This window comes from Podarcis liolepis, assembly GCF_965112155.1.
Source record: "Podarcis liolepis genome assembly, chromosome: 14".
NCBI classification, from domain to species: Eukaryota; Metazoa; Chordata; class Lepidosauria; order Squamata; family Lacertidae; genus Podarcis; species Podarcis liolepis.
The window spans coordinates 9880587-9906719 of NC_139569.1; the positions used below are offsets into that span (position 1 = coordinate 9880587).

The window sequence follows — 26133 nt, forward strand, 5'->3', positions numbered from 1 at the left end:
AAAAGCTGGAAAGGAAAATATAGATATAATAGAGGAATTTTTGAAGCAAAAAGGAGTGCAACAAATTCCGACAGAAAAGAAAGAGCGACTGAATGAACTAATAGAAATGGAAGATACTCCATTTATTTTATGTCAGGCAGGGGAATTACAATTACAAGAGCTCGGGACCAAAAAATGAGCATCCTAATTTAGATCAGCAGGATGTTGGCGGGTATCCACTACAGTGTGATCCTAGGTAATGACCAAAAGCCTTGTCAACATCCTTCTTAAATTATGGCGCCCAGGATTGGACAAACAAGAATGTCTTAGTCTCATGCTTAAAAGCTGGCTATGATGGTGCCAGGTGTGCTTCCCTGGGGAAAGCATTCCACAAACGGGGAGTATGATCTCTGAGTCAGGACCTGACAGCCGTGCTGAAGGGATGCAAAAGGTTACTTAGAGTGTAATCTTAAAGGTATGCCAATTTTTTTTTTAAAAAATCCCTTTTAAAAGCTTATGGAGGTGCTACATTTTTTCTTTATTATGCCAATTTAGCAGGGGCAGCTTTTCCTACTTTTTCCTGCAGGCATCCCTGCATTAAGAATGCTTGCATGAGGACAGTTCAAGAAGCATCTGGGAAGCCTATGATTCTCCAGAGATTGTTGGACTCCAGTTCCCATCATCCCTGCTCATTGGTGATGCTGGTTGGGTTTGATGGGAGTTGGAGTTCTGGAGGGCCATGGGTTGCCCGTCTCTGCCATTATACCAAGGAACCTAGCAAATTGTCTTAGTTTAAGCAGGAGAGCTTCAGTTGATTTCCTCAACTCTTAGAATCATAGAATTGAAGAGTTGGAAGGGACCCCAAGAGTCATCTAGTCCAATGCAGGAAACTACAGCATCCATGACAGGTGGCCAGCCAACCTCTGCTTAAAATCCTCTAAGGAAGGAGAGTCCACAACCAGCCAGCATTGATGTAGTGGTTAAGAGCGGTGGACTCGTAATCTGGTGAACTGGGTTCGCTTCCCCGCTCCTCCACATGCAGCTGCTGGGTGACCTTGGGCTAGTCACACTTCTCTGAAGTCTCTCAGCCTCACTTACCTCACAGAGTGTTTGTTGTGGGGGTGGAAGAGAAAAGAGATTGTGAGCCACTTTGAGCCACTCCTTAGGGTAGTGATAAAGCGGGATATCAAATCCAAACTCCTCCTCCTCCTCCTCCTCCTCCTCCTCCTCCTCCTCCTTCTTCTTCTTCTTCTTCCAGATTCTTGATCATCTTGGTTGCCCTCCTCTGCACACATTCCAGCTTGTCAACATCCTTCTTAAATTGTGGCGCCCAGGATTGGACACGGTATTCCCGCAAATCTGGACTCGCCAAGTCCCAATTTGCAGCGAGGGTATCTTTAAATGAAAAAGAAGGAAGTGATCATCTTGCATATGTCGAAGAGAGTGAAAGTTGCTGATTAACCACAAATGCAATTCTGGTTTGTCAGAAGCTGCCTTAACATCCGGGTTCAGATACGTAACATCTGTTACTAAGGTGGGGGGGCATCAATATATGATACTGTTCCAAATCTGTGGTAGTAGAGTTTGCGGGGTGCAAGAGCACCCATCATTGCAAGAGTTAGTGAAAGTTATACATTAATCCATGGTAGAGTTTAGATAATATTTGCGGGTAATGAAGGGAAGATGCCGGGCCAATGAAAAATACAGGATGAACCAGTTCTCCTGTTCAGAAGATCACTTATCATGTTGCAATTAAAAGCACAAGGAGAGCAATTGACCATGCAAACGCTGCCCTTCCCTCCGACCAGCTCAATGTTAGTTAAAGGTAAAGGTAAAGGGACCTCTGACAATTAAGTCCAGTCGCGAACAACTCTCGAGTTGCCGCGCTCATCTTGCTTTACAGGCCAAGGGAGCTGGCGTTTGTCTGCTTCCGCAGTCAGTTTTTCCAGGTCATGTGGCCAGCATGACTAAGCTGCTTCGGGCGAAGCAAGAGCAGCGCACGGAAATGCCGTTTACCTTCCCGCTGGGGAGGTACCTATTTATCTACTTGCACTTTGACGTGCTTTCGAACTGCTAGGTGGGCAGGAGCTGGGACCAAACAACGGGAGCTCACGCCGTCACGGGGATTCGAACCGCCAACCTTCTGATCGGCAAGCCCAAGCGGCACAGTGGTTAGCAGAAGACAACAGCAGAATTGAGAGGGGATGGGGTTGCTAGGGTAATGGAGGGGCATGATGAAACACAGGGGGGAAATGTGCCCTTTGGAAATTTAGAGATTGGGGAAGAATGAGGATGACTGGATGAGCTGATGAGGAGGCCAGAACCATCTTGACAGGCTAGGACACTGGTATGGAAATGGTGTGCACTTTGCCCTGGATTCCAGCGCTCCCCTGCTGTGGGGAACAAGCCCCTCTTAACAGGGGTGCCAACTTGAATACAATATTGGGGGGACCCAAGTAAGCTCTGCATAATCGATCAAATGGTGCACAGACACCATTTGAAAGGCGACGCTCATCAACTTTGAGGGGACAGCAGCCTCCTCAAATTCTATATGGGGGACTGAAACCCCCTCTGTCGGCTCCTAATCCTCTTAAGATGCCATGCTCTGAACTCTCTCCAAAGTTAGACCCAGGTGTAAATACGGGTACAATAAACCATATTTCTTAAAGACACTAGTCTCCAGAGTACCTTGATTTCTCAATGGAAACTTAACCCTTGGTGAGCACCTGGAACCCCCTGGAATCTCGCTACTCCTAGGCAGAGATTGGGGTATTGTGCAACCTCTGTAACAATACTTAGTGAGCATGGAAACATGGTAGGAAAAATGAGCATTCCTTGTAAATTAATGGTGGACCAGCAGCCAAATCCAGGTGTCTCCCTCCCTCAGAAATCTCTCTAAGCCACACAGACCTGCTAGCCCTGTTTTTCTTTCTTTCTTGGCTGAAATGTGTCTTTGAACTCTGCCAATGCCTCTTGCTTGCCTGGAAAAAGAGGGGTATTGGAGTGTAGAAACAAGCCTACTGTACAAAGATAACATCTGCATTCATTGTATTGCCCACTTTTGCCTCTGGCCCTTGAGCCGCAGAAGATTCCCAGAGCAGGAGGAAATAAGCTTGCTCCCTCTTCCATGTTACAGCCCTTGAGATATCTGGCAGATGGCTATCATTTCTCCTCTCTGTTTCCTCGTTTCCAGGCTAAACATACCCAACTCCCTCAAGCGTTCCTCATAAGGCTTGGTTTCCAGGCCCTTGATCATCTTAGCCATCCTCCTCTGCACATGTTTCGACTTGTCAATATCCTTCATAAATTGTGGTGCGCAGAACTGGACACCACATCCCCACAGTATTCCTGATGAGCCACAACCATTCCCCATTACTATTACTATCCATTTTAATTTGCTTAATTTCTTTTTAAAGCGATTGAAGCTAGTGCCCATCAACACATAAGATGTTCCATAGAGTAAACCTATGCCATGTCAAATGCTGTCTGTCCTGAATCTGCTGCCAAATTATTCACTAAAGGATCCTAAGTTAGCATAGGGCAGAATGCTTTTCACACACATTTGTGTCTACACTGATCTCATCAGCATATGTTGCCTAATAATAGGGCTGGCTAGTGCCTTTTTTGGTAAAAAATGTGGTGCTGGTACTCATATCTTGATAAAAGAGATTGCCAAAATGGCTGCCATGGGCAACAAAAAAAGAGAGGACAGTACTTTGTACTGCTGAGTACCATCGAGGAAAAGAAACACAGGGGGTGGCATATTTTAATGGCTTGTCATGAATTCCAAGTCTGTGTTATTTTACTGGTATGCTGGAAATTGCTTTGTGATGAAAAGCTGTCAGAAAAATAAAACAAGCCACTCAAATCTCAAGAGCTCTTTTCTGAGAACTTGCTGCTAAGGGGTGACACTTAGGAAACGTGTTGAGGATTGAGGTGACACCTAAAAAGCTGTTTTGTGTCCACCTCAGGAACCCAAAGCAGCGTACGAACGCCAGCCTGTGGAAAATTTATTTTCCCGTAAATGGTGCCCTGTGGAAACTCCGTGAGCTATGTTTGTTGGAAAATGTCAAAGAATGGATGGCTTTGTTTAGGAGTCTTGATCCGTTTGATGTTAATCGCACTTGATCCATTCCCGCCGCTCTGACTCTGTTCCTCAGCTTTCCCTTGGAAAAGCCGTTATTGTTCGTCAAGTTTATTGTTGAATTGGCAGCTGGCCTCTTTGGCGTAATGGTTTCCTTGTAAAACTTGTTTTCTGTGAGCACCAAGCTCATCCTCGGATTGAATTTGGCTCGTATAACTTATTGTATGGGCAGAGTTGATAAGGTGAGGCAAAGGTGTGCCTCAGGAGGCCGATTTGGGGAAAAGAACGGGGTGGATAGAACTAGACTGCGAATGCAGGTGGCAGTTCTCCTCTGTAACCCCACAGATATGGATGAGAGATGTGCAAAAGGAAAACTGGGCTATATTCAACGTAGCTACACTAGAGCCTGGCAGCACTCCTGGCTGCAGTTAAATTCTTACCAAGCCTGTTTAGGGCTTTAGAAATTGGCATATTATGGGGCACAATCCCCACTGAAACTAGGAGGATTCTGCTCTGGGTATCCATCTCCCACGTCACTGGCTTTAAACCCTGAGGTTTATTATGATGTTCATATTGTTCACCAGCCATACTGAAGCCTTGGATTATGCCTTCCTAGAGCAAATTACCAAACATTCAAAAAAGGAGAGCTATGGTAGTCATGGGAGACTTCAACTTCCCCGATATCTGCTGGAACTCAAACTCTGCCAATGATGTAAGGTCCAACAAATTCCTCAGTTGCCTTGCTGACAATTTCATTTTCCCAGAAGGTGGAATAAGCAACAAGGGGATGGATCATCTATCTTGGACCTGGTCCTCACCAACAGGAAGGAAATGATCGACAAAGTGGAAGTACTTGGAAAATTGGGAGGAAGTGATCGTGTCTTCCTGGGTTTCATGATACAGAGGCAAGGGAAAGCTGAGTGTAGTCAGACATGCACTCTAGACTTTAAGATTGGCAATTTCAAAAAGCTTAAGGAGCTACTGGGAGAGATCCCATGGTCAGAAATACTCAGAGAGAAGGGAATGCATAATGGATGAGAGTTCCTTAAACGTGAAATATTGAAGGCACAAATGCAGACATTTCCAACAAGAAGGAAGTGGCGTCTAAAGAAAGCAGTGTGGCTGCATAAGGAGCTTACAGATGAGCTGAGATTTAAGAAGGGAATGTATAAGAAATGGAAGAAAGGAGAAATCACAAAGGAGTATACACAAGTTGCAGGGAGAAGGTTAGGAGGGCTAAAGCTCAGAATGGGCTCAGGTTTGCAAGAGAGGTTAAAAATAAAAATAGAAATATTTATTTGGCTATGTTTGAAGCAAGAGAAGAACAGGCAAGTAGTAGGTCCTCTGCATCGAGAAGATGGATAAATGCTACTGAGTGACAGAGAGAAGGCAGAACTACCCAACACCTGCTTTGCCTGCCTTTATCCAAAACGAAAGCAGTGCTGAACCTGATGATAACAAAATAAACCATGCAATGAGGGAGCTGCAGCTCAAGATAGGAAAAGAGGAGGTAAGGGAACACCTAGCTACTTTTAATTAATTTAGATCTCCAGGGCCTGGTGAGCTACCCCCAATGGTACAAAGGATCTTGCTGATGTAATCTCTTTTTATTTAATCCCCCGCACCCCAAGAATAACATTCAGTGCCACAAGATGCAGGGGGTGCTTGGTTGAAACTTGATCTTCTAAGCACTCTTATTCAAGTGAGACGCAATAATTTCAATGACACTTTCAATCAGTGCTATTTTTCTAGAAAAAGAGGTGTTGGAACTCACCATAAACACCCCCTTGTACTCTTATAATAGCAATGGCATTCACCTGAGAGGTGCTGGGACTGAGTTCTTGTGAGTTCCAGCTGAAAAAAAGCCCTGCTTTCAAATATTATTATTATTAGTAGTAGTAGTTGTAGTAATAGTGGTAGTGATAGTAGCATTTTCATTCTACTTTCCCAGATGCATCTGAAACAGCTCACACAAGCCATTGCATGCATACTTGGGAATAAGCCCTGTTGAACAAGATTTTTTAAAACTATTCTATTTCAATATAAACAGACATATCTGAGGATAAATGCAAAGAATGGATCAAAACATGTATAAAAGAGGGGTTGGAAATTAATGCTACTGTAGAAAGCAGAACAACGATAAGGAAAGGAAGTGCAACCATTATTTGCAATTGACATATGGGGGCGTGTGAGCAATGTAATGGTGCCATAAACCAATAAAATAATTTCTTTATTACTCTGTGCCTGTTAACTCAGAAAGCCCTATGGTGTCAGTGGAAGTTATTTGTTCCAAGCCAGTGTGGGTGGAATTGCTGCTTTAAAATGCAAATCTCTCAGCATCGTTCCTCAGAAGTCTAGCTCTGCATTCATTGGGGCTGCCTGCAGAAAAATGTATTTTGGGTTGCAGCCTGAAACTGTTTTAATATTACATTAATTTCCAAAGCATTTATATATCTCTTTTCAGAACAGTTTACCAACCTCCTAGTACTGTGTTTATTGAGTTGTAATCTTAAAAGATTACAAAAGGGGTGGAGATAGGGAAGTGAAGATCATAATGATGGTGTGGTTTGGCCAGTACAGTGGTACCTTGGGTTACATACGCTTCAGGTTAGACTCCGCTAACCCAGAAATAGTGCTTCAGGTTAAGAACTTTGCTTCAGGATGTGAACAGAAATCATGCTCTGGCGGCACGGCGGCAGCAGGAGGCCCCATTAGCTAAAGTGGTGCTTCAGGTTAAGAACAGTTTCAGGTTAAGTTCGGACCTCCGGAACGAATTAAGTACTTAACCCGAGGCACCACTGTATTAACCTTTAGACAGGCTTTTGGTGCAGTGACTTAATTTCTTCTTTCCACCCTGCTGTGCATTTGGGGTTGTTTCCCACTACAGATGCTGTTCATCTGAGGTTGTATTTACCTAATTCTAAGACCTGCTAAGCAACAGGTAGTTATTAAGTCCTCAATATGTAAAACCACAGAATTCAAAGCGGGAGTACTTTCTCTTTACAGTGACTGTATACATATACATATGTATGTGCATGTATACACGGTTTACATCTGTCTCAGGAGACACTGGAGGAGTGTGACCCTGCGGGCGAAGTCAAATTTTAGGAAGGTTGCAGGTGCCTGCTGAGGCTATAGACACTGATATATGTGACTGATAAATGTATATATCATGTGCATATATATGTTTGTGTAGGGTTGCCATATTTCAAAAAGTTGTTGAGGTTTATTGGGGGACAAGAGGTAGAGACTGAAATATTGCATCAGCCAATAAAATAAAATGTACTGAAGATAGAGGCAAAAACTTAACTATACAAAATACATTCTGGACGTTTACATCAATAATCAAATAATAGATCTTCTAATTGTCCCTGCTAAAATGTTTGCAGTTTTTTTGCTGTCACCTGCTTATCTTGATCTGCTGGAAGAAAGGACACAACCTGGTATGGATAGTAGAGGGGCAAGAACCTCAAATCTTTATAAAGAGTGCAAGCTAGAAGCACACGGGCTACTGATTCAATGCTGCCATCTCCACGTGGACATAAATGCTTTCGTGGTGGGATTTTTTGAAACCGACCTTCAAGCACAACTGAAGGCAGTCTATCCAATCCAGTCTATCCAAGTGTGTCTGTATTTTGGAATTGTTACAATTTTGCAAACAGGGGGCCAACGTGTCAAAATGACTAGATGGGAAATAATCATATCATGGGCAAAATGTCCTTATTATCGCGGCCAAATTAGTCTGTCGCTCGATATCATATAGGCGCTAATTGTATTATTATTATTGAATTATTATACACACACATATATACACACACATTTATATATTCAGTATAGAAATAATTCAATTAGACAGCACCTATTATTGAATTATTATACACACACATTTATATATTCAGTAAAGCAAATAATTCCATTAGACTGTGCCTATTATTATTGAATTATTACACTCACACACACACATATACACACACACACACACACACATATATACACACAGACATTTATAAGCAAATAATTCCGTTAGACTGTGCCTATTATTATTGAATTATTACACTTTCGTAGTGTAGTGTAATACCCGTAGATTTTCACGGGTACAGGAATGCAGGTTTTGGTGTCTTCGGGTGTCTTCCCGTGTAAGAGTTGGGGTGTCTAGGCGACGTTTCGACGAGGTCTCACTCGTCATCTTCAGGCTGGTGCTTTCGGCTTCTTGTTACTGGAACAGAGCAGGATCTCAGTGTTTGAGTTCCTATAAATACTGTTGAGGGGGTGTGGTGTATAGCCTCCAACGTTCTGGGCAGAGAGGAAGTTCCCAGGAATATATATATTCAGGAAAGCAAATAATTCAATTAGACAGCGCCTATAGGATATCGAGACACAGAATAATATTATATTTAGATAGTATATATATAGAAGCCATGACTGTTTAAAGCGGCACCGTGGCGCTTCCACCGCACTGTGCAGACGGGCCCCTATCCAAGAGCAGACCCCGGCCGAAACCAACGGGGCCTGCTGCAGCCCAGGGGGCCTACTCTGAGCAAGGCGCCCGTGGACCGCTACGTCGCCTCCTCCCCCCGGGCAGAGAAGCGGGCGAGGGCCGGGGAGGAGGAGGGCGCGCCTAGGCCGCGACTCTGAGGCAGCTCCTCCCGCGCCGGAGGGGGGCCTCTCCCTCGCCGCCCCCGACCGCTCAGCCCAATCAGCGCTGGCCCGGCTCGGCCGGCGGCTCCTCCTCCCCGGCATACGCTTCCTTTCCCTCGAAGCCGCCGCCGCCGAGCGAGGCAGAGCTTTCGCCGGCCAGCCTGGGCAAGCGCCGACGCCGACGCCCGCCATGGACGTCCAGCGGCTTTGCAGGGGCCCGGCCGGCTCCGAGCCCTTATGGGTGAGAGGGTGGGATGGGGGAGAGATGGGGCAGCAGCCCCGGACCCAGAGGCCGGGCTTTGTGGGGCTTGAGGGGGGTCCCGCCTTGCCTGGCAGCGGCGAGGCAAAGCCCCTTTGTGTGCGCCGCCTCCACCCTCAGCAACTGGGATTCAGTGGGGAAACTGGGAGGGTGAGGACAAAGACACCGACCCCCATATCTTCCCCTTTCTCTTTGCATCTCTCCCTCCCCCGGTTTTATTTTTCATTTGTTTATTACAGAGCTTGGAAAAGGTGCAGGGTTTTTTGTGGGGGTGTTTCTTTTTTTCCTGATAATTTTTTATTTTATTGGTGGCGGGCTGTGTGTTTAAAGGCAAGCAGCAGCGAGGAGGAAAAGCTGCAATGTTTGGGGAGAGGTGATTTTGTGTGTGTGAACTCTGTGCATGCTCTGGGGAAAAGGAGGTCTTTATCCTGGCAGCTGTGAACTGCCCCCAAGACCTACAGAGGAAAGGCGGTATGCAGATTGAACAGGCCAATAAAGAATTGGGAGATGATCCACTTCCTTTGCCCGACTGCACAGTTCAACTGTGGAACTCGCTGCCACAAGCTGTGGCAAATGGGGATTGGAAAAATTTGCAGGGGGATAAAGCTGCCAATGGCTCCTAGCCATAATGGTGGCTGTGCTGCTTCAAGGCTCAGAGGAGGCGCCATGCGTCTGAATTTTAGTCTCTTGAGTTACAGAAGGCCAGTTGCAATTATGTCCTACTTGTGGGCTGTTGGGGTTTCTGGTTGATCCCTGTGGTAAATGGGATGCTGGACTTGTGATGTTCTTACCTTAACTAGGGGAGTAACTCCCCATTGAGGACACAGCAGGGCCTGCTCATGAGTAAGCATATTTAGGATTTGCACTGCTAGACAGCCACACTTCACACTCATTAACCTGGGAGTAAGCACAGTTGCATATGCTTCTGAGTCATGTGTGTGCATTTTGGGCTCCATTACTGTTTTTCTGCTGCCTGCTTTAGTCTGTAATTTACACACACTGTACATGTTTACTTGGAAGCAAGTCCCATAGAGCTCAGTGAGGCTTACTCCCAGGTGCGTGTGCATGGGATCATAGTCTTTCATATAAGTGGGCTTAACAAATTATGTTTAAAATTGCATTAGAACAGTCAGCAGTCCCCCATCCCCCTTCATTGCCATGAATAGACTGTGTTAAACTCATTCCAAGATCCCTGCATTGCGGGGGTTGGACTACATGACCCTCATGCCCCCTTCCAACTCTACAATTCTATGATGTTGCCAACTGCTCACTGAATGCAACCTGGAGCAAAGAAATCAGGTTTGCACCCGCTCTGCTTTTGCCTGCTCTCTTTCAGAATCCTCAGGTGTTCCCCTGGCCTGCTTCTAAACGTGGTACGGTTTTCATAAAGCAGAAAAAGGGAGAAGCCTTTGCAACATGTCTGTTTTTTAAAAATATCTGTTGGATTTGCTTTGCTGGGACTGGCCGCCTGGCAGTTGCTATTGTGGCTAATCTCTGGTTCATCTTTTGTAGAAGTGTTTGCTTTTGTGCTGGTGTCATGTTTAACACGTCACATGGAAGCTGTGTGTTTCAGACGGCATGTTTTACCCTCTTGCAAAACTTCAGAAGACGCCCTGAACTTGTTTTGCATTCCAATTCCTTTTTCTTGTTCTGAAGTGGCTTCTATCCTTAATGTGGTTAGGGTTGTCTTTGTTACGAAGCGATGTGATATGTTACACACACACACACACACACACACACACACACACACAACTGTGTGCACCAACAGCTTATATAACAGGCCCACACCTAAGAGATTGTAATATTGGAGTACAGGGCAAGGAAGTGGTAAATGCTGCTGTCTTAACTCCTGTTGCTTTTCTAAAAAACAAAAACGTGTTTTTGCTGACTTCTGCATCTGTTCCTTTGGATTTAATTTCTGTGTGCAGAAGCTACTTAGGCTGCAATCTTGTGTACCCTTAACAAGAAATAAACCACATTGAACTCTATGAACTCAGACTTTTGTCTGAGTAGACGTGTAGGTTTGCATTCTTAGTGGAAGTTTCTTTATTTCTGACATACGGTATATTTGTTGGCACACGTGTTTTAGAGAGAATCTGACACTTGGGGGCAAATACCACATTTTTGGCTCTATAAGACTCACTTTTTCCTTCCTAAAAAGTAAGGGGAAATGTGTGTGCGTCTTATGGAGCGAATGCAGGCTGCGCAACTATCCCAGGAGCCAGAACAGCAAGAGGGATCGCTGCTTTTGCTGCGCAGCAATCCCTCTTGCTGTTCTGGCTTCTGGGATTCAGAATATTTTTTTTCTTGTTTTCCTCCTCCAAAAACTAGGTGCGTCTTATGGTCTGGTGCGTCTTATAGAGTGAAAAATACGGTACTTTTACTTTTCTGCTCCGTACTGCAATAATGAGTCTTAGTGCTCTTGAGTGATGCAGGTATGTGAAGTGAAGTGGCATGATTCCAGTTCGGTGAAAGTTTGCATGGAGAAATTATGTCTCATCATGACTTTCTCTTTAGAATTTCTTAACCAGTGAAAGCTGGCGGTAGTTGGTTTTACTTGGTTCTTGTCATTCGTGTGTTGTACATTAATAAAGTGGCTTTATTATTAAATAAAGGGGGCCTTATTTGCTTAAAAGCATTTATGCTGCATAATTTTTGTAAGCTGTTTGAGGGTTATTTTTTTAAACAAGCAAGCAGTATATAAATTGCATGAAAAAAAATGAGCGAAAAAATAATTTTCTGAACCTCTAAGCAATGTACAGTCTAAAATAACAAAACTCTGTAATTGAAACAAAAAATGCAGCCTAAAACCAGTAAGCAACAGTATGAAAAGGAAGTAAAACAGAAATTCAGAAGATTCAGACACATGAAACAGAGTCCTATCTTGTGGGCCAGGGAAAACCTGAAAAGAAGTATCCCATAATGTGCCATTTGATTCTTCTTTAAAAAAGAAAACTGGAAAATCCAGGTGTTCAATCTGGCACCTCATATATGCAGAGCTGCCTCCCCTAGCACTGACCCTCCGCTGTCTAAACCAGCTGTTCCCAAACTCTGGATAATTTTGGCCTACAATCCCCATTGTCCCCAGTCACCAGTATCAGCTGCATGCATCAGCTTCTAGTTTAGCCCTCCCCAACCTAATGCCCTCCAGGTGTCGTTCAGCTACCGCTCTCATCCTTTCCCATTGGCCACGTTGTCTGGGGCTGATGGGAGTTGTAGGCCAAAACCACTGGCGGGTGCCATGTTGGAGAAGACTTGGTCTAACTTTTGAATTGGGGCAGAGGCACCTCTCGCAGGCACTTGTGTGGCTCCGTAACTGCTATACATTAATTGCACTGTGTGAAAAAGGAGCCTTGCCACCACCAGGAAGCCTGGCACTAATTTGCATGCACCCATTTGATCTGACGTAAAGCTGGGTGTGTCAACCTGCCTGCTCCTTTAGATCAGCTTCTGATGCCTTGTGCACACATCCATTCTTTGAAAGAGATCAAGTTAGCTTTCGTCAACCTGGTTCCTTCCAGATGTTTTAGACTAAAAAGTTCAAATCATTGGGGAAGGCTGGGTTAAGTTACCAGAGTGGAGCCTTGTCCTGTGTGGCAGGCACCCTGTTTATGAAACTCCCCCCTGGGACATGGCAGTAAATTGATTGCCTGGTGTTTTATGGATCCATTAAAGCATCTGTTGGCAAAGATTCCTGCTTTTTCACGCCTCCAGAGGTTGGCTCGATGTCTGTTTTTCCTCCCTTTGCTGTTTGTACTGTTCTTGCGTCAGACTTTTGTGGGTGTTTTATAATCTGATATTCTGCATGAGATTTAAATTACTTTGATGGAATATTTTTTAATGGGAAATTTGGGATATAAATGAGTTAAATACAACATTTTATAGCTTACCATTGGGGGCTACCATTTTTATGCTTAAGTAAGAACAAAAAAAAGTATTCAGCTGTTAGTAAGATATTGGTGGGAAATTTGAGAGAGTGATTAAAATGGGCATCTCTGTCAGCCACTTTCCTTTTTTTTACCTTGTGTAAAAACTTCCTCCATGCTGAAATTTTAATAATGGTCATAAGCAGGGTGGATAAAAATCAATGATTTTTTAAAAATAAAAAATGGATTTTTTTTATTTAAATCATTTTTTTATTATTTATATTGGATTTTCAAAATAAAATGTTTTTGGAGGAAAAAATATTTCTAAAGATAGTTTTCTGTTTAAGTTATACGTATTATAGTCCAAAGGCTATTTATCAGGAAATAAGAATTTGTTTTAAGTTTTTCATGTGTGCTGAAACTCAGCTTAAGTTGGGTGTTTTGTTTTGGGGTTTTTTTAAAGTTTAACCACATCAGTTAACAAACATGGATGCATATGCTATAATGTTATTGTTTGAGTTAAATAAGTGGTTTAAATTGTTATTAAGGAAATGATTATTTTTCTCCTTCCAATAAAGTACAGCAGAAAAGTTGTCCAAATATAAACAGTTAACTTATTAAACCTCACAATAATTTCATAATGATCTGTCTATGCATTTCTAATAGTATAACCAAATCAGTAATTTTTGATATAACTGTAAAAACTGCTCTGAAAATTTATTATTCCAAAAATGAAACCTTCATCTGGTTGTAAATATTAAGATTATACCAGCAGGAATGTCTTTATGTAAAAAAAAAATGATTTAAATCAAGTCTTACTGACTAGTGATTTAAATCGTGATTTAAATCAATTTGATTTAAATCAGATCCACCCTGGTCATAAGGGAATTTGAGAATATGCCCAATACTGTGGGTTACTGCTTAGGTAACTGGTTTGTCTGTCCTCAGACTTGTGCAAGGGTGTATACAATGGGGTTCCTCTCCCTCATGCAAATATTATGATTTACCACTTGCTGTCTACCTACATCTGAAAATTGCACAGAAGACTCTATATATAAGTGATCTGTCGCTGTTGGCTGAATGAGCGTTCAGAGCACCATTTGCAACAAGAAAGGAGAGAGGCCTGACTTACTGGGATCACAGTGCTCCGTGTGTGTGTGTGTGTGTTCATGGGGGTGCGTCCCTGCCCTGAGGTGCTTGCAATTGCTAAGCCAATAAATAGGTTCTTGCTTTCCTGACTGGGTAAAGAACCAGTGGCTTTGAAGTCTCACTTAGCTGCCCTTGTAAAGTCAGGATAAGTTGTAGCTTGCTATTTTGGCCGAAGGTTTGTGACTAATGAAGGACTTCTGAAGGTTGGAACGCCTTGATAACTGGACCCACCGGCTGGGAAATAGTTATTGCACAAGCCAAAGTTGCAGCGGAGACTTGTTGAAAGGGAGGTTCCCTGTGGAGACTCAGATTTTCCTAGAAGGCACTTCTTGTGTGTTCTGCCTTGCTTGCGATGGCAGTGTTGGTATTACTGGAGGGATGCATGCCTTAAATCAGATTCCAATTGTGTGCAGCTAAACAAAATTGGTAAGGGGTGTTTGTGCAATGCTTTCTAGAATACTTCTGCTATGAGGCAGCTCTGTAAATTAAGCAGGTAAATAGATGTGGGGAAAACAAAATGTCACTTGGAGAAGGATCTGAAATATTTTCCTGGAAGCTTGAATTTGTTTTACAGTCGTACCTTGGTTGCAAAACGCCTTGGAACTTGTATGTTTTGGCTCCTGGATGACCGAAAACTGGAAGTGAGCGTTCTGGTTTTTGAACAATTTTCGGAAGCCGACATCCAGCGTGGCTTCCAATTGACTGCAGGAAGCCGCGCCTTGGTTTTTGAATGGTTCCGGGAGTCGAACGGACTCCCGGAACGGATTCTGTTCGAGAACCAAGGTATGACTGTATTCTGGATTCTTTCCTTTGATGTTTTAACATGTTGTAAACCGCTTTAGGATTTTTTCCTTTAAAATACAAAGCGTAATAGAAATGAAATAAATAAGAAAAAGAAATTTCATTGAGGGGGAAACAGTGCCTATACTTTCCATTGCAGCACCAGTAACCCAGGTATAAGTTGGCCTGGCGCCTGGGGAATTTATAACGCTGCTCCCCTCTAGTAATTTGCTGTTTGCATTCCTGTACCTGCTTTGATTTTGGTGGGAATTTGTGGGTTCCTAGTTCCACTGTAGAGCTGCAGTATTATGCACTCTAGACTAGAAAATATAGGCCTACTTAAGCCAGTTAGATGGGCATGGTGTGAAACAAGTTGTGTCATCTTCCTCAGCCTCACGGTCCGTGCTTTTTTTCTAAAAAAAATGTTTAGGGGTGCTCTCATTTTCCTACTCATATGGAAATACTGCCCCTCAATGAGGCCAAACATTCACAAAATGTTTAGGGGTATGTGTACCCCTGCATCCCCCCAGAAGAAAGCACTGCTAAGGGTAACTATTAGAGTGCCAAGAGCCCAAAGTATTCATAGACAGAGGGGACTGCCTGCTGTGCCTCTGTGTGACTCACTGCTCTGGTCTTCCTTTCTGTGTGCCTCCATCTGGGAAGGGTAATTCTTCCTCCAGCCTACATCCCCTGTGTTTGCATAATTCAGTCACTGCTGACGCAGACAGCGAAACAACCTTTTCTCCGTGGAGGCTACCTGTTGCCTCTCTGTAGCAATTGCTGATTTCAGATTGCCTCCATCTGGTTAGAAAGCATCCTTCAGATGGGTGACTCTTGCAGAGACGGGGAAGGTGGGCCTATCTGCAGATGGAGAATTCTTAGTCTTCCACACAAGTTAACTGTTTCAGGTGTAAGACCATGTCTCTAACATTGATTCCCAAAACACATGAAGGCCTAGATGTTTCAAGAATGCAGTCATCGGAAGAAGCCTTTCAACACTGAGTTGGCTGTGGGCAGAAAGAAAGGGAGTTTATTGTTTGTTGAAGGTCATGCTAACTCCCTGCTAAGTTTCCTTTCTTACAGTTTTTAGCAAAAGTTTCCATCGGTGCAGTATGCAAAGTTCAGCGTGTCTAGTTTTCAATATGTGTGGACGTCCCTTTCCTTATACTGTAGTAATTGACTGAACATCATGCACTCTCTGTCTCGCTTCTGTTTTTGGCTTTTTTCCAGAGTTTGACAAGAAAGCCAAAACCTTTACCCAGTTCCATTTAAGTCCTGCCTTGGTGGCCTTAATTAAAGGAGCAATTACTGTTTTCTGATTCTGCTGTTTTGCCTGCTAACTTGTAGTCGTTCTAGTAATGATTGAAAAAAGAATGGCTTTGTCCTGTTTCTCTTTAGGAATGGAGCTGTGAGGCTGATTGTAACAGCCTGAGTTCCCAGTGAAAACGGATAATTCACCTAAACAGGCTCAACTGAAACAAATTTGAGTTGCAAAAAACTCAAGCCTCTTAGTGCTCTTCCCTTCCTACCAGATTATCTCCCCACGTAGCATGGGTTGCCATCACAGTTTTGGAAATTATAGCTGAACTGCTGGGATTGGGAATAGGGCCAATGGTTAAATCAATAAACACCTCTTCTTTAATAATACTGAAAGTTAATATGCATATGGGGATATGTGCCAGGCATATAGGATTATTATAAGTTATACAAGTATGTTGGAGGCTGAACAGTAGTGATGACTGTGATTTATTTATGGCGAGAAAGATGATTAATTGGAGCGAATGTGCCATTTCTCTAGAACAGGGCAGTCCAACTTTTCGTACCAAGTGGGCCACAAGAGTTATTCAACACAGAACTCTTGGGCCACACGCTTAATTAATTTCCACATCATAAATTAAAAGGGTTCATAATACATTTAATATACACAATATATTTAAATATATGAATTTTTAAAAATATTAAACAGAATTAATACACAAACAGATGGTAAGGGGAGAGAGAAGTTATGCTGGCCACATAGCTGCGATAGCTAGGTTGGTTAGAGCGTGGTGCTGATAACACCGGGGTGGCCGGTTCAATCCCCGCATGGGACAGCTACATATTCCTGCATTGCAGGGGGGTGGACTAGATGATCCTCAGGGTCCCTTCAGGCAATGGCTTTTTCCACCTGCCTTGTCCCACCTGCCTTGCCCCACCCTCTAGCCCTAGGAGCCTGCAGAAGGGAACTGCTGCTGCAGGCATTATGTATATGTGTTGCTGATTTTTTGAAGACCTGAACAGTGTGGAAGATTATGAGTCATGAGGATGGGGAACGTGTTTGTATGAATTCAACAGTGCTTAGTTTACTTTTGGTTGCTGTTTGTTAAAGCTTTTAATGCTGCTTTATAGATTAAGAATGCTGTGAATCCTATAATATGACTTCTATTGTAATTTTTTATTGTAATTATGCCATTCAGCTTTTTTTCGAGCTGCTTTGTAAATAGTGTCTTATAGATTGTAATCATTTTACAGGTGATTTCTTAATTATTCTATATGGTTTATGTTGTATTTGATTTTATATTAGGTTATCGTTTATTGTTTGTAAGACAGTTTGTGGTTCACGTGAATGAAAAGTGACATGGAAATAAAATCAATCAATCAATCAGTGACGCACACACACAAAATATAATTTTAAGGCTTTAAGATGTTTTTCTTTGAATGTTGCCAAACAGGCCTTGAGAGCTGGACCATCCATCTCTAGAGCTTTTGCTTTTTTTGAAACTGCCAAATTCCTGGAGAAAACATTTAACGGATCGGCTCCTATGTGTCTCTGCTAGAGAATATTTTTGCTCCTCAGGGATACCCTCTTCGCTTCTCCCTGGTATTGTTAGTTATATTTATGCTGCCCTTCCTTCGAGGAGATCATGGGGATGCATACGAAAACTCCTCTGCATTTTATCTTATTTGTACCCTGCTCAGGTAGGACTAGGAGACAAGAGATTGGTCCAAGGTCACCTGGTGTGTTTCATGGCTGAGTGGAGATCAGGTTCTCCCTGATTGTACTCTTAATACTCTAACCATTACCCCTTCTCTGGTAAGCCTTGCAAGCTTCAGTAGTTCAACAGGTTTCTCATATAGGCAGAGAGCCATGGTTGCATTTGAACCTCCTTTCCCCCAAAGTGTGAGCACGAGGCACATATTGCTTGTGAGGCATCTGATCAGCCACTTTAGGACTGGGATGTAGGCCTTGGTTCAAGCCAGAACAGCTCTTTTTGTGGATTTGTTTGTTGTTGTTTAGTCATTTAGTCGTGTCCAACTCTTCGTGACCCCATGGACCAGAGCACGCCAGGCACTCCTGTCTTCCACTGCCTCCCGCAGTTTGGTCAAACTCATGCTGGTAGCTTCGAGAATACTGTCCAACCATCTCGTCCTCTGTCCTCCCTTCTCCTTGTGCCCTCCATCTTTCCCAACATCAGGGTCTTTTCCAGGGAGTCTTCTTCTCTTCTCATGAGGTGGCCAAAGTATTGGAGCCTCAGCTTCAGGATCTGTCCTTCCAGTGAGCACTCAGGGCTGATTTCCTTCAGAATGGATGCGTTTGATCTTCTTGCAGTCCATGGGACTCTCAAGAGTCTCCTTCAGCACCAGAATTGAAAAGCATCTATTCTTCGGCAATCAGCCTTCTTTATGGTCCAGCTCTCACTTCCATACATCACTGCTGGGAAAACCATGGCTTTAACTATACGGACTTTTGTTGGCAAGGCGATGTCTCTGCTTTTTTGTGGATTTAGCACCCTCTTTACAACTGTGCCACTATTCTCCTGCATTTTACCTTATATTCAGATAAGGTGCTGAACTTTTGTGTGCTTTTCTGCCTCCGCCCCACAAGGAGAGATCGGAAGCTTTTGCTTCCATTTTCAGTGTTTTGTCTGAACCCTAAACTGTGGTTAATCTTAACTATGGTTTGTTGTTAGCTGGTTTCACTCAAACATACTAAAGAATTGCCACATTTGTCTGGGTTTGGATACAGTGGTAAACTTCAGTTAATTTAAAGATAGAAGCGAGTTTTTCTCCTGATCTTCCCATGACTCCTTCTTCCATGCAGCAACAGACTTTCTACCCAGCTCATCTTTTTGTTTGTTTCCATGGCTTAGTCAGTGCTTTTTTCCGCAGATATTCATGACTCATGATTATGATGAATGCTGTGCAAGGAGAACTAAAGTTTGGAACTGTTACTGCACAGTACTTAAAAAATAATTATTATTATTACTGTGACATAAAAATGCTTGGGCTAACTCTCTTTAGGACAAGGCTGTTCTGCTTTTTGAAGTCGTGCAGGAAACATCTCTTCCTGCCACGAGAAACTGCGCATAGCAAAATTCTACCTTTTGCACCGCTGTTGGAAGGAAAACGTGGGCCTCTTACCTTGCTTGACATCCCTGAAAAAGAGACCGCTGTTTAAAGGGCTGCAGTTTGTTCCAGTAACCCGCTGAAATAGAATGGGAAAGAAAATCTGTTTACTCTGCATTTGTGTGACCAACGCTGGAGCAATTTGTTTGAGGACTATCGCTTCTCTTTGGGCTTTAAATGCTGAGAGGGTGCCTTCGCTGCCTGCTGGTGGGCACTGTAGCCTTCTGACTCTGGCTAATCAATAGCACCGCTGTCAAAGCTGATCTGGACATTTCCCGTGTGTTTTTGGGCTGCTGATCTGGTGCTCTCCCCGTGAATGCCGTTTGCAGGAGAGGAAACGAGAGCGGTGGGGAAAAAGGCATTGTTTGAAAAGGCCAGTGCTTTTAGTATGTGGCACTACACACAGTAGTGTGGCGCGGGGGGGCGCTGTGGGTTAAACCACTGAGCCTAGGGCTTGCCGATCAGAAGGTCGGCGGTTCAAATCCCTGCAACAGGGTCAGCTCCCGTTGCTCGGTCCCCGCTTCTGCCAACCTAGTAGTTCGAAAGCACGTCAAAGTGCAAGTAGATAATTAGGTACTGCTCTGGCAGGAAGGTAAATGGCATTTCCGTGCGCTGCTCTGGTTTGCCAGAAGAGGCCTAGTCATGCTGGCCACATGACCTGGAAGCTGTACGCAGGCTCCCTCGGCCAGTAAAGCGAGATGGGCGCCGCAACCCCAGAGTCGTCCGCGACTGGACCTAATGGTCAGGGGTCCCTTTACGTTTTACCTTTACACACAGTACCGTGGTATCTTGGGTTACAGACGCTTCAGGTTACAGACACTTCAGGTCACAGACTCCGCTAACCCAGAAATAGTACCTCAGGTTAAGAACAGGATGAGAACAGAAATCATGCAGCGGCGGCAGCAGGAGGCCCCATTAGCTAAAGCGGTGTTTCAGGTTAAGAACAGTTTCAGGTTAAGTACGGACCTCCGAAATGAATTAAGTTCTTAACCCGAGGTACCACTGTAGAGGCAACTCTGCTATAAGTTACATTTGAGTCAAGCTTATTGTCCGCATTCTTTCAGCTTAATTTTTGTTTTGTGGAGTCCCCCCCCCCCCACATGCCTTTCATATACCCAGTAAATCTTGCCCTTACAACAAGCTGTTGTTTCATCAGTTGCTTGGCTTTTACAACTAGCTCACTCTTGGGTTCACAACTCCAGTACACCATGACCCTTTCTCTAGGTATTTCCCATTTTTCCTTTCCCAAGAGGTGCCATAAATCAGGACACTTTGTAGAATTTCCGTTCGGCTCAGAAGAGAGGAACTGTGCTCACTTAATAAATGGTTTTCTACTTACCTGTACAGCCAATGTGTCAGTATCTTTGTTACTGACACATCCATGAATTTCCTCTGAATCTTGTGCCTGTTGCTTTTATTTTATTGCCGGTATTATTTCCGCCTGTGGAACTCAGTGCAGCATTTACAAGGGGTCTGTTGAGATACTGAGCCAAACTCAGTTGCTTAGCTTCAGCGTAGTGGCTGGATCATGTGCCTTCAGACTGCTTTTCACAATATCTTTTACTTGTTTTTTCCAGCAAGCGAATTCCCTTGTGCTTCTGAATTGGGCAGGCTGATTTCAAATCTGTTTTATAATGTAACTGCAGGGCTTAATGATGCACGATGCAGATAACAGTGTGATTGCTCTTATTCTGAGATAAGTGAGTTGCTCTGTTAATATGTCCTAATAACCTTGCAGAAACAGATCTGGCCGGATCGGATCAGATAATAATGTTTGCCTACGTAGTTGATGGTTGCTGCAAAGTACATACATGCAGGCTTTCTGATAGTGACTTTTCTGTGTCCAGTGTCTGATATGCAAAAAAAAAAAAAATGTAGTTTACTAATTCGGGTTATAGTTGTCTTCAAAGGATTAAAATTCTAGAAATACCTGTTGCGGTCTCCATTGGTGCACACTTCTGTGGACGGGTGAACAGTAATATTAATTGGCTGTTAAGCGTTTTGAACTCGGAACCGGCAGCTTTGCTTTGTCCACCTTTTTGGCTTGGAATTTTCACCCGACATTGCTCATCTTTTTGAGCCTCTTTGTAGCAACTTGCTTGCTCTTTTCTATTTCCTCTAGTTAAAGCTGCAGATTGCCAGGATCTTTCAATTTGGTGCTAGGAACACAGCAAACTTCTGTGTGTAGTTAACCGGTGTAAAAGCAAAATAACAGTGGCAAAGGTTGTTTTGAGGTGCTGTTTGAGGTAAAATGCATGCAGCAGATGTTCATTGATTTGCAGAGATAGATTTTCCAGGCGTTTTCTTTGCAGAAGACCTGGTTGAATTGCCAGTGGCTGTAATTACCTGCAGGATTTTTTCAGGGAGGGGGCGGCAGTGTTTGCCATAGGGATGGCACACCCTGCCATGAAGTAGCAGCATATTGCAGTAATTTCATTTTCGATGCATTGCATCTCATTGCACAGTTAAGTCATAGAAAATACCTGTGGAAGAAGTTGGTGGGGAGGTGTGTATGGTTTTCTCAAGGTGGTCAAAGTTTTTTGGATGTGCCCTCAGATGACCTTTAAGATGACCCTGTTCAGCTGAGGATTCTTCCTTGGGGAACCTTTCCGCAAATCACCCACCTGTTACTTGTTGCTTCGGCTCCCCCCAAATATAACAGGGGTCAGAAGGGACCTGCTTTAAGAGCCGGTGTTTGTTTTGCTCCCAGGATCCATCCCAGGTCATGGTATTCTAATAGTTCAAAACGTCAGAGGTGGAGAGAAATATACAAGGCTCATCCCACTTGAATAATCTGCTTTGTATGCCAAATAAAAACATTAGTGCCTAGCAAAGCACTGGCACTAGCTAATTAAGGCCACGCTTGCACAAGCAGCAGATAAGGTGGCAAGTCTGTTTCTGGGCAGTTATCGCTTCAGGCAGCAAGTGGGAGTTTGTATGGCTGGATGTTTCCCTGTGAAGAAAATTCCCTTTATGTAGATAAGCAGCATGTTGAGAAAGCTAGTCTAGAACTGTCATCTCCATGATAATCTTATTTTCTCTCTCTGGGATTTTTCTTTCATATATATATATATATATATATATACACACACACACACACACACACACACACACACACAGTGGTGCCCCGCAAGACGAATGCCTCGCAAGACGGAAAACTCGCTAGACGAAAGAGTTTTCCGTTTTGGAGGTGCTTCGCAAAACGAATTTCCTATGGGCTTGCTTCACAAGATGACAATGTCTTGCAAGTTCCTGCTGTTTTTTTTCTCCCCCCCTTTTTCTAAGCCGCTAAGCCGCATATCAGCTGATCCGATCAGCAGATAAGACGCTAAAAGCCGCTAATAGCGCTAATCCGCTAATCCTTCAATGGGCTTGCTTCGCAAGACGAAAAAACCGCTAGACGAAGAGAATCACAGAACGGATTCTTTTTGTCTTGCGAGGCACATATATATATATATATATATATATATATATATATATATATATACACACACACACACACACACACACACACACACACACCTTCCGCTCAGATTTTGGATGAAGGAACATTTTTGTGTGATTTCCCCTGCCATGAACCTCAGTCTGAAGCAGCAGAGCAGAGAAATGGGCTTCCCAGGTTGACGAGCTCCATGTGCCCCTCACTTCCCGCTAGATCAGCCTTTTTCAACTTTGGGTCCCCAGATGTTTTTGGCCTACAACTCCCATCATCCCTGACCACTGGTCCTGTGAGCTAGGGATCATGGGAGTTGTAGGCCAAAAACATCTGGGGACGTAAGGTTGAGAACCACTGCGCTAGATCATGTGCAGAAACTGCCTTCTTGACCGTTGGTCTTGTCCGCTCAATCCACTGGAGCCTGTCTTTGCACGCAGGGGAAGTGCCTACTAACTCACTGAGAGTTTGAGACCCATTGGGACCCCTCCCCTGGTTTAGCTGGCCAGTCAAAGCCGTTTCCTGGAACGTGGCTGCTGTTGCCTGCTGGCAGCTTTTGGGAGCCACAGGCGAGAGCCAAGTGCAGGGTGGGGACCAAAGATGGACAGACTACTCCAGAAGGAGCACAACGTGTCGTCCCCCCACCAGAGGTACTACCCCTCCCCTAACACCCCATAAACAAAATGTTCATGGACTGAGGCTCTAGTCTGCTCCAACTCTCATCAACCCAGCCAACATGCCCAATAGTCATGGACCATGGGTAGCCAATGTGCCCTCTAGATGTTGCTGCACTTCAGCTCCCATCAGCCACAGCCAGCTTAGCCAATGGCCAGTGATGATGGGAGCTGCGGTCCAGCAACACCTTGTACTAGCCCATCCTTGTACTAGCCCTTGAAAGCTTCTGCCACCTGAAGACATCTGAAGGCAGCCCTGTTTAGGGAAGCTTTTAATGTTTAATAGACTATTGTATTTTAATATTCTGTTGGAAGCTGCTCAGAGTGGCTGGGGAAATCCAGCTAGATGGGCAGGGTATAAATAAATCATCATCATCATCATCATTATTATTAATAGTCTGTTGCAACCAGACTGCTGCTGTTTTTGGGTGCCTTTCCAAGGGATGAATAAGCAGGTGTTGACCCTAAGCTCATCCTTTAAATGTGGTGTGAGTTACCAGATTATTGCAGGATTGACAGTGCGTGCAACTGCCCTGAAAGGCTGAAGTACTGATAATGCTAGCGGAAGTGGTGCGAAAGCTTCAGTATCTCTGGAGGGCACAGGAAAGGGCAGGAAGGGCACCTGCCTCGTCTTCGTTATGTTAATTTTTAAAGTAAGATCTGGTGTAGGGGGGGGGTATGTGCATCCTTTTGCAGGCTCAATAAGCTTCCCAGATTGAAAAGGCAGGTGCTCAAACGTCAGGCATAGGCTGGGGTTGAAAGATGCCTTGCTATATTCAGCCCCTGGGAAGGTTATGTGAGGCTTCACTCAGCGCCGGGTTCACCCAGGGTCACCCACCACCAAATAAAATGTGAGTCATGCTTTCACCCCTCCTCTACTTTCCAGAGGCTCCTCTTAACATCTGCAGAGCTGTCAACAAAGGAGTGCAGATTCAGGTCATGCAAAAACGGCTTCCCGTCTCTTATCTTTCCGTTGCCCCAGTGTGCAAATATAGTCCCTTGCATTTGCCCTGCATTTTCCTTCTTTTAGCTCTGAGCATTCCTGTCTTTAAAAATCTTCCCCCGCTTCCTCATTTAACAAAGTCTTTGGTTTCCCCCTCCCCTCTTATATATACTTGCTGCAATCACGTAAGCTGGGGCGTGCTTCTTCTGTGAGAAGGGAGCTCACATTCTGGGCTTAATCTCCCCGTGGATGAATTCTAAGCAGGTTGCTGAGTGACGGGGTCGGGTATAAACTTATTATTTTTAATGAGTTGTATCCTATCTTAGTCCTACCCTGTGGAATCCGATGAACATGGCTAACTTAGGTCTGTTGACTTGAGTGAATCTGAGTTGAACTTGGCTGGACAAACTTGTTTTATTCTCTACTTGATCTCTGGAGTTTTTGTTCAGACCAGGATTTCCTTTTCCCAACAGGGCAAGGGGCGGGGAGCTTGATGGCAAGAGGGTGAAATTGGTACACAACAGAACCAACATTCTTAAAGCTAAGTGTTGATATGCTCTGTAACGTAAGCTCTGTGTTGCATCACAAATCCTGCAAGGAATGCTGTAGGCGTGGGTTAGCAATAGCCAAGAAGCCTTTGCTGCAAAAGACATGCGGTTAGGGGAGTGAAATTCTATACACGCTTTTAAGTCCTGTTGAACACGATGGGATTTATTTCATTGTATGCGTTCTTGGGATCAGGCTGGAAGGCTTGTGAGCGCAGCACCAACCATGCAGTGCAGACTTAACAAAAGCCGCAAGGTACTTTGTACTCCTCGTCCGATGACTGAACTACAACTCTCCACTTAAACCAAAAGCAAAGCTGTCACCTCAAACCTGTGTGTTTGTATAGAGATTATGAAAGCTGCCAGGCTGTATGAGTCTCTGAAAAGGTGGAGATATCAGCCCTGATTTCCAAGAAGAATAAACTCTGTCCTCATTGCAGAGAGGTGATCCTTAAATGCCTTTTGCTAGATGTGCTACGAAACTATGAAATTGTTTTAGAGTTGTTGTGTGTGTTTTGTAACGGTGCTGAAATAGCACACTGTTATTTTGCGTCATTTATATACTCTTCTCAGGTTCCCCAAGAATTTGGAATTTCTAAACAGAGAACAGGAGAATAGGGGAGCTAGGTGGGCTGAAGTGATGGGAACTTGCAGAATATGTGCCTCTTCACCCAGGCTTTTCAGGGTGGCTGATTTTGTTTTGACCACCTGGAATTGATGAATTGCCACCACCTGTGCTGTCCTTTGGCCTGATTTTAATTTTAAATTTTTCAGACATTGTTTTCTTTGTGTTCAGCCCTGGGATTGCACACAATAAAAAAATCAAATCGATATGAACAGCCATGAATAAGGACAAGGAGTTGCATCGGGCACTGAATCCCTTGCCTTGTGCCAGTACATCTCAGTCCCCATCTTGGGCACCAAATTCCACGCATGGGATGGGACAGGAGACCATTGTACACTGCAGGCACAGACATCATGTCCAGAACCCTTATCTTTTTTCATTCGGGAAGGTTTCGTGTACCTTCTTTACCCTGGCTTATAGAAGCCTCGGAAGGTGTCTCCATGAAAAACAAGAGTGTGTGTCGTGAACTGCCCTTTGATCTTCGGATCAAATTTTGATCCAACTTCCCATTTCCTTTGGAAGGTACTTTCTCTATTCTCACCATCCTTCTGTTACGGTTGGCTTGCTGCTCAATTGGTTGGGAGCTTTTTAATCTTTTGTTTTTTTCCATTAAAATAGCTTTCCCTTTGCCCACGCTCTGCTCATAATTAAAAATAGCCAGCAAATCTCTCTCACAGGATTTTGGAGGGGCTACCGGGAGAGCTAAGCTAATCTCGTTAGGGCATTTCTGGCATTGCTGTGAAGTAATCGGATGCTGTGTCATTACAAGCGC

At 44.0% G+C, this 26133-nt stretch overlaps 1 protein-coding gene across 5 annotated transcripts in view; it reads left to right on the plus strand.

Annotated features, from left to right (window-relative positions):
- Window positions 1–8396: 8396 nt before the first annotated feature.
- LOC310692819 (multidrug resistance-associated protein 1-like) overlaps window positions 8397–26133 on the plus strand; it is a 73271-nt gene continuing 55534 nt past the window's right edge. For 3 of the 5 annotated variants that reach the window (XM_083474129.1, XM_083474130.1, XM_083474131.1), the window contains exon 1: window positions 8397–8942. In XM_083474129.1, coding sequence (XP_083330255.1) covers window positions 8892–8942 — 51 coding nt within the window. In that variant the 5' untranslated portion in view covers window positions 8397–8891. Of the gene's footprint in view, window positions 8943–14132; window positions 14402–26133 lie in introns of those variants that run through there. The other 2 variants (XM_083474133.1, XM_083474132.1) reach the window with 2 other exon arrangements.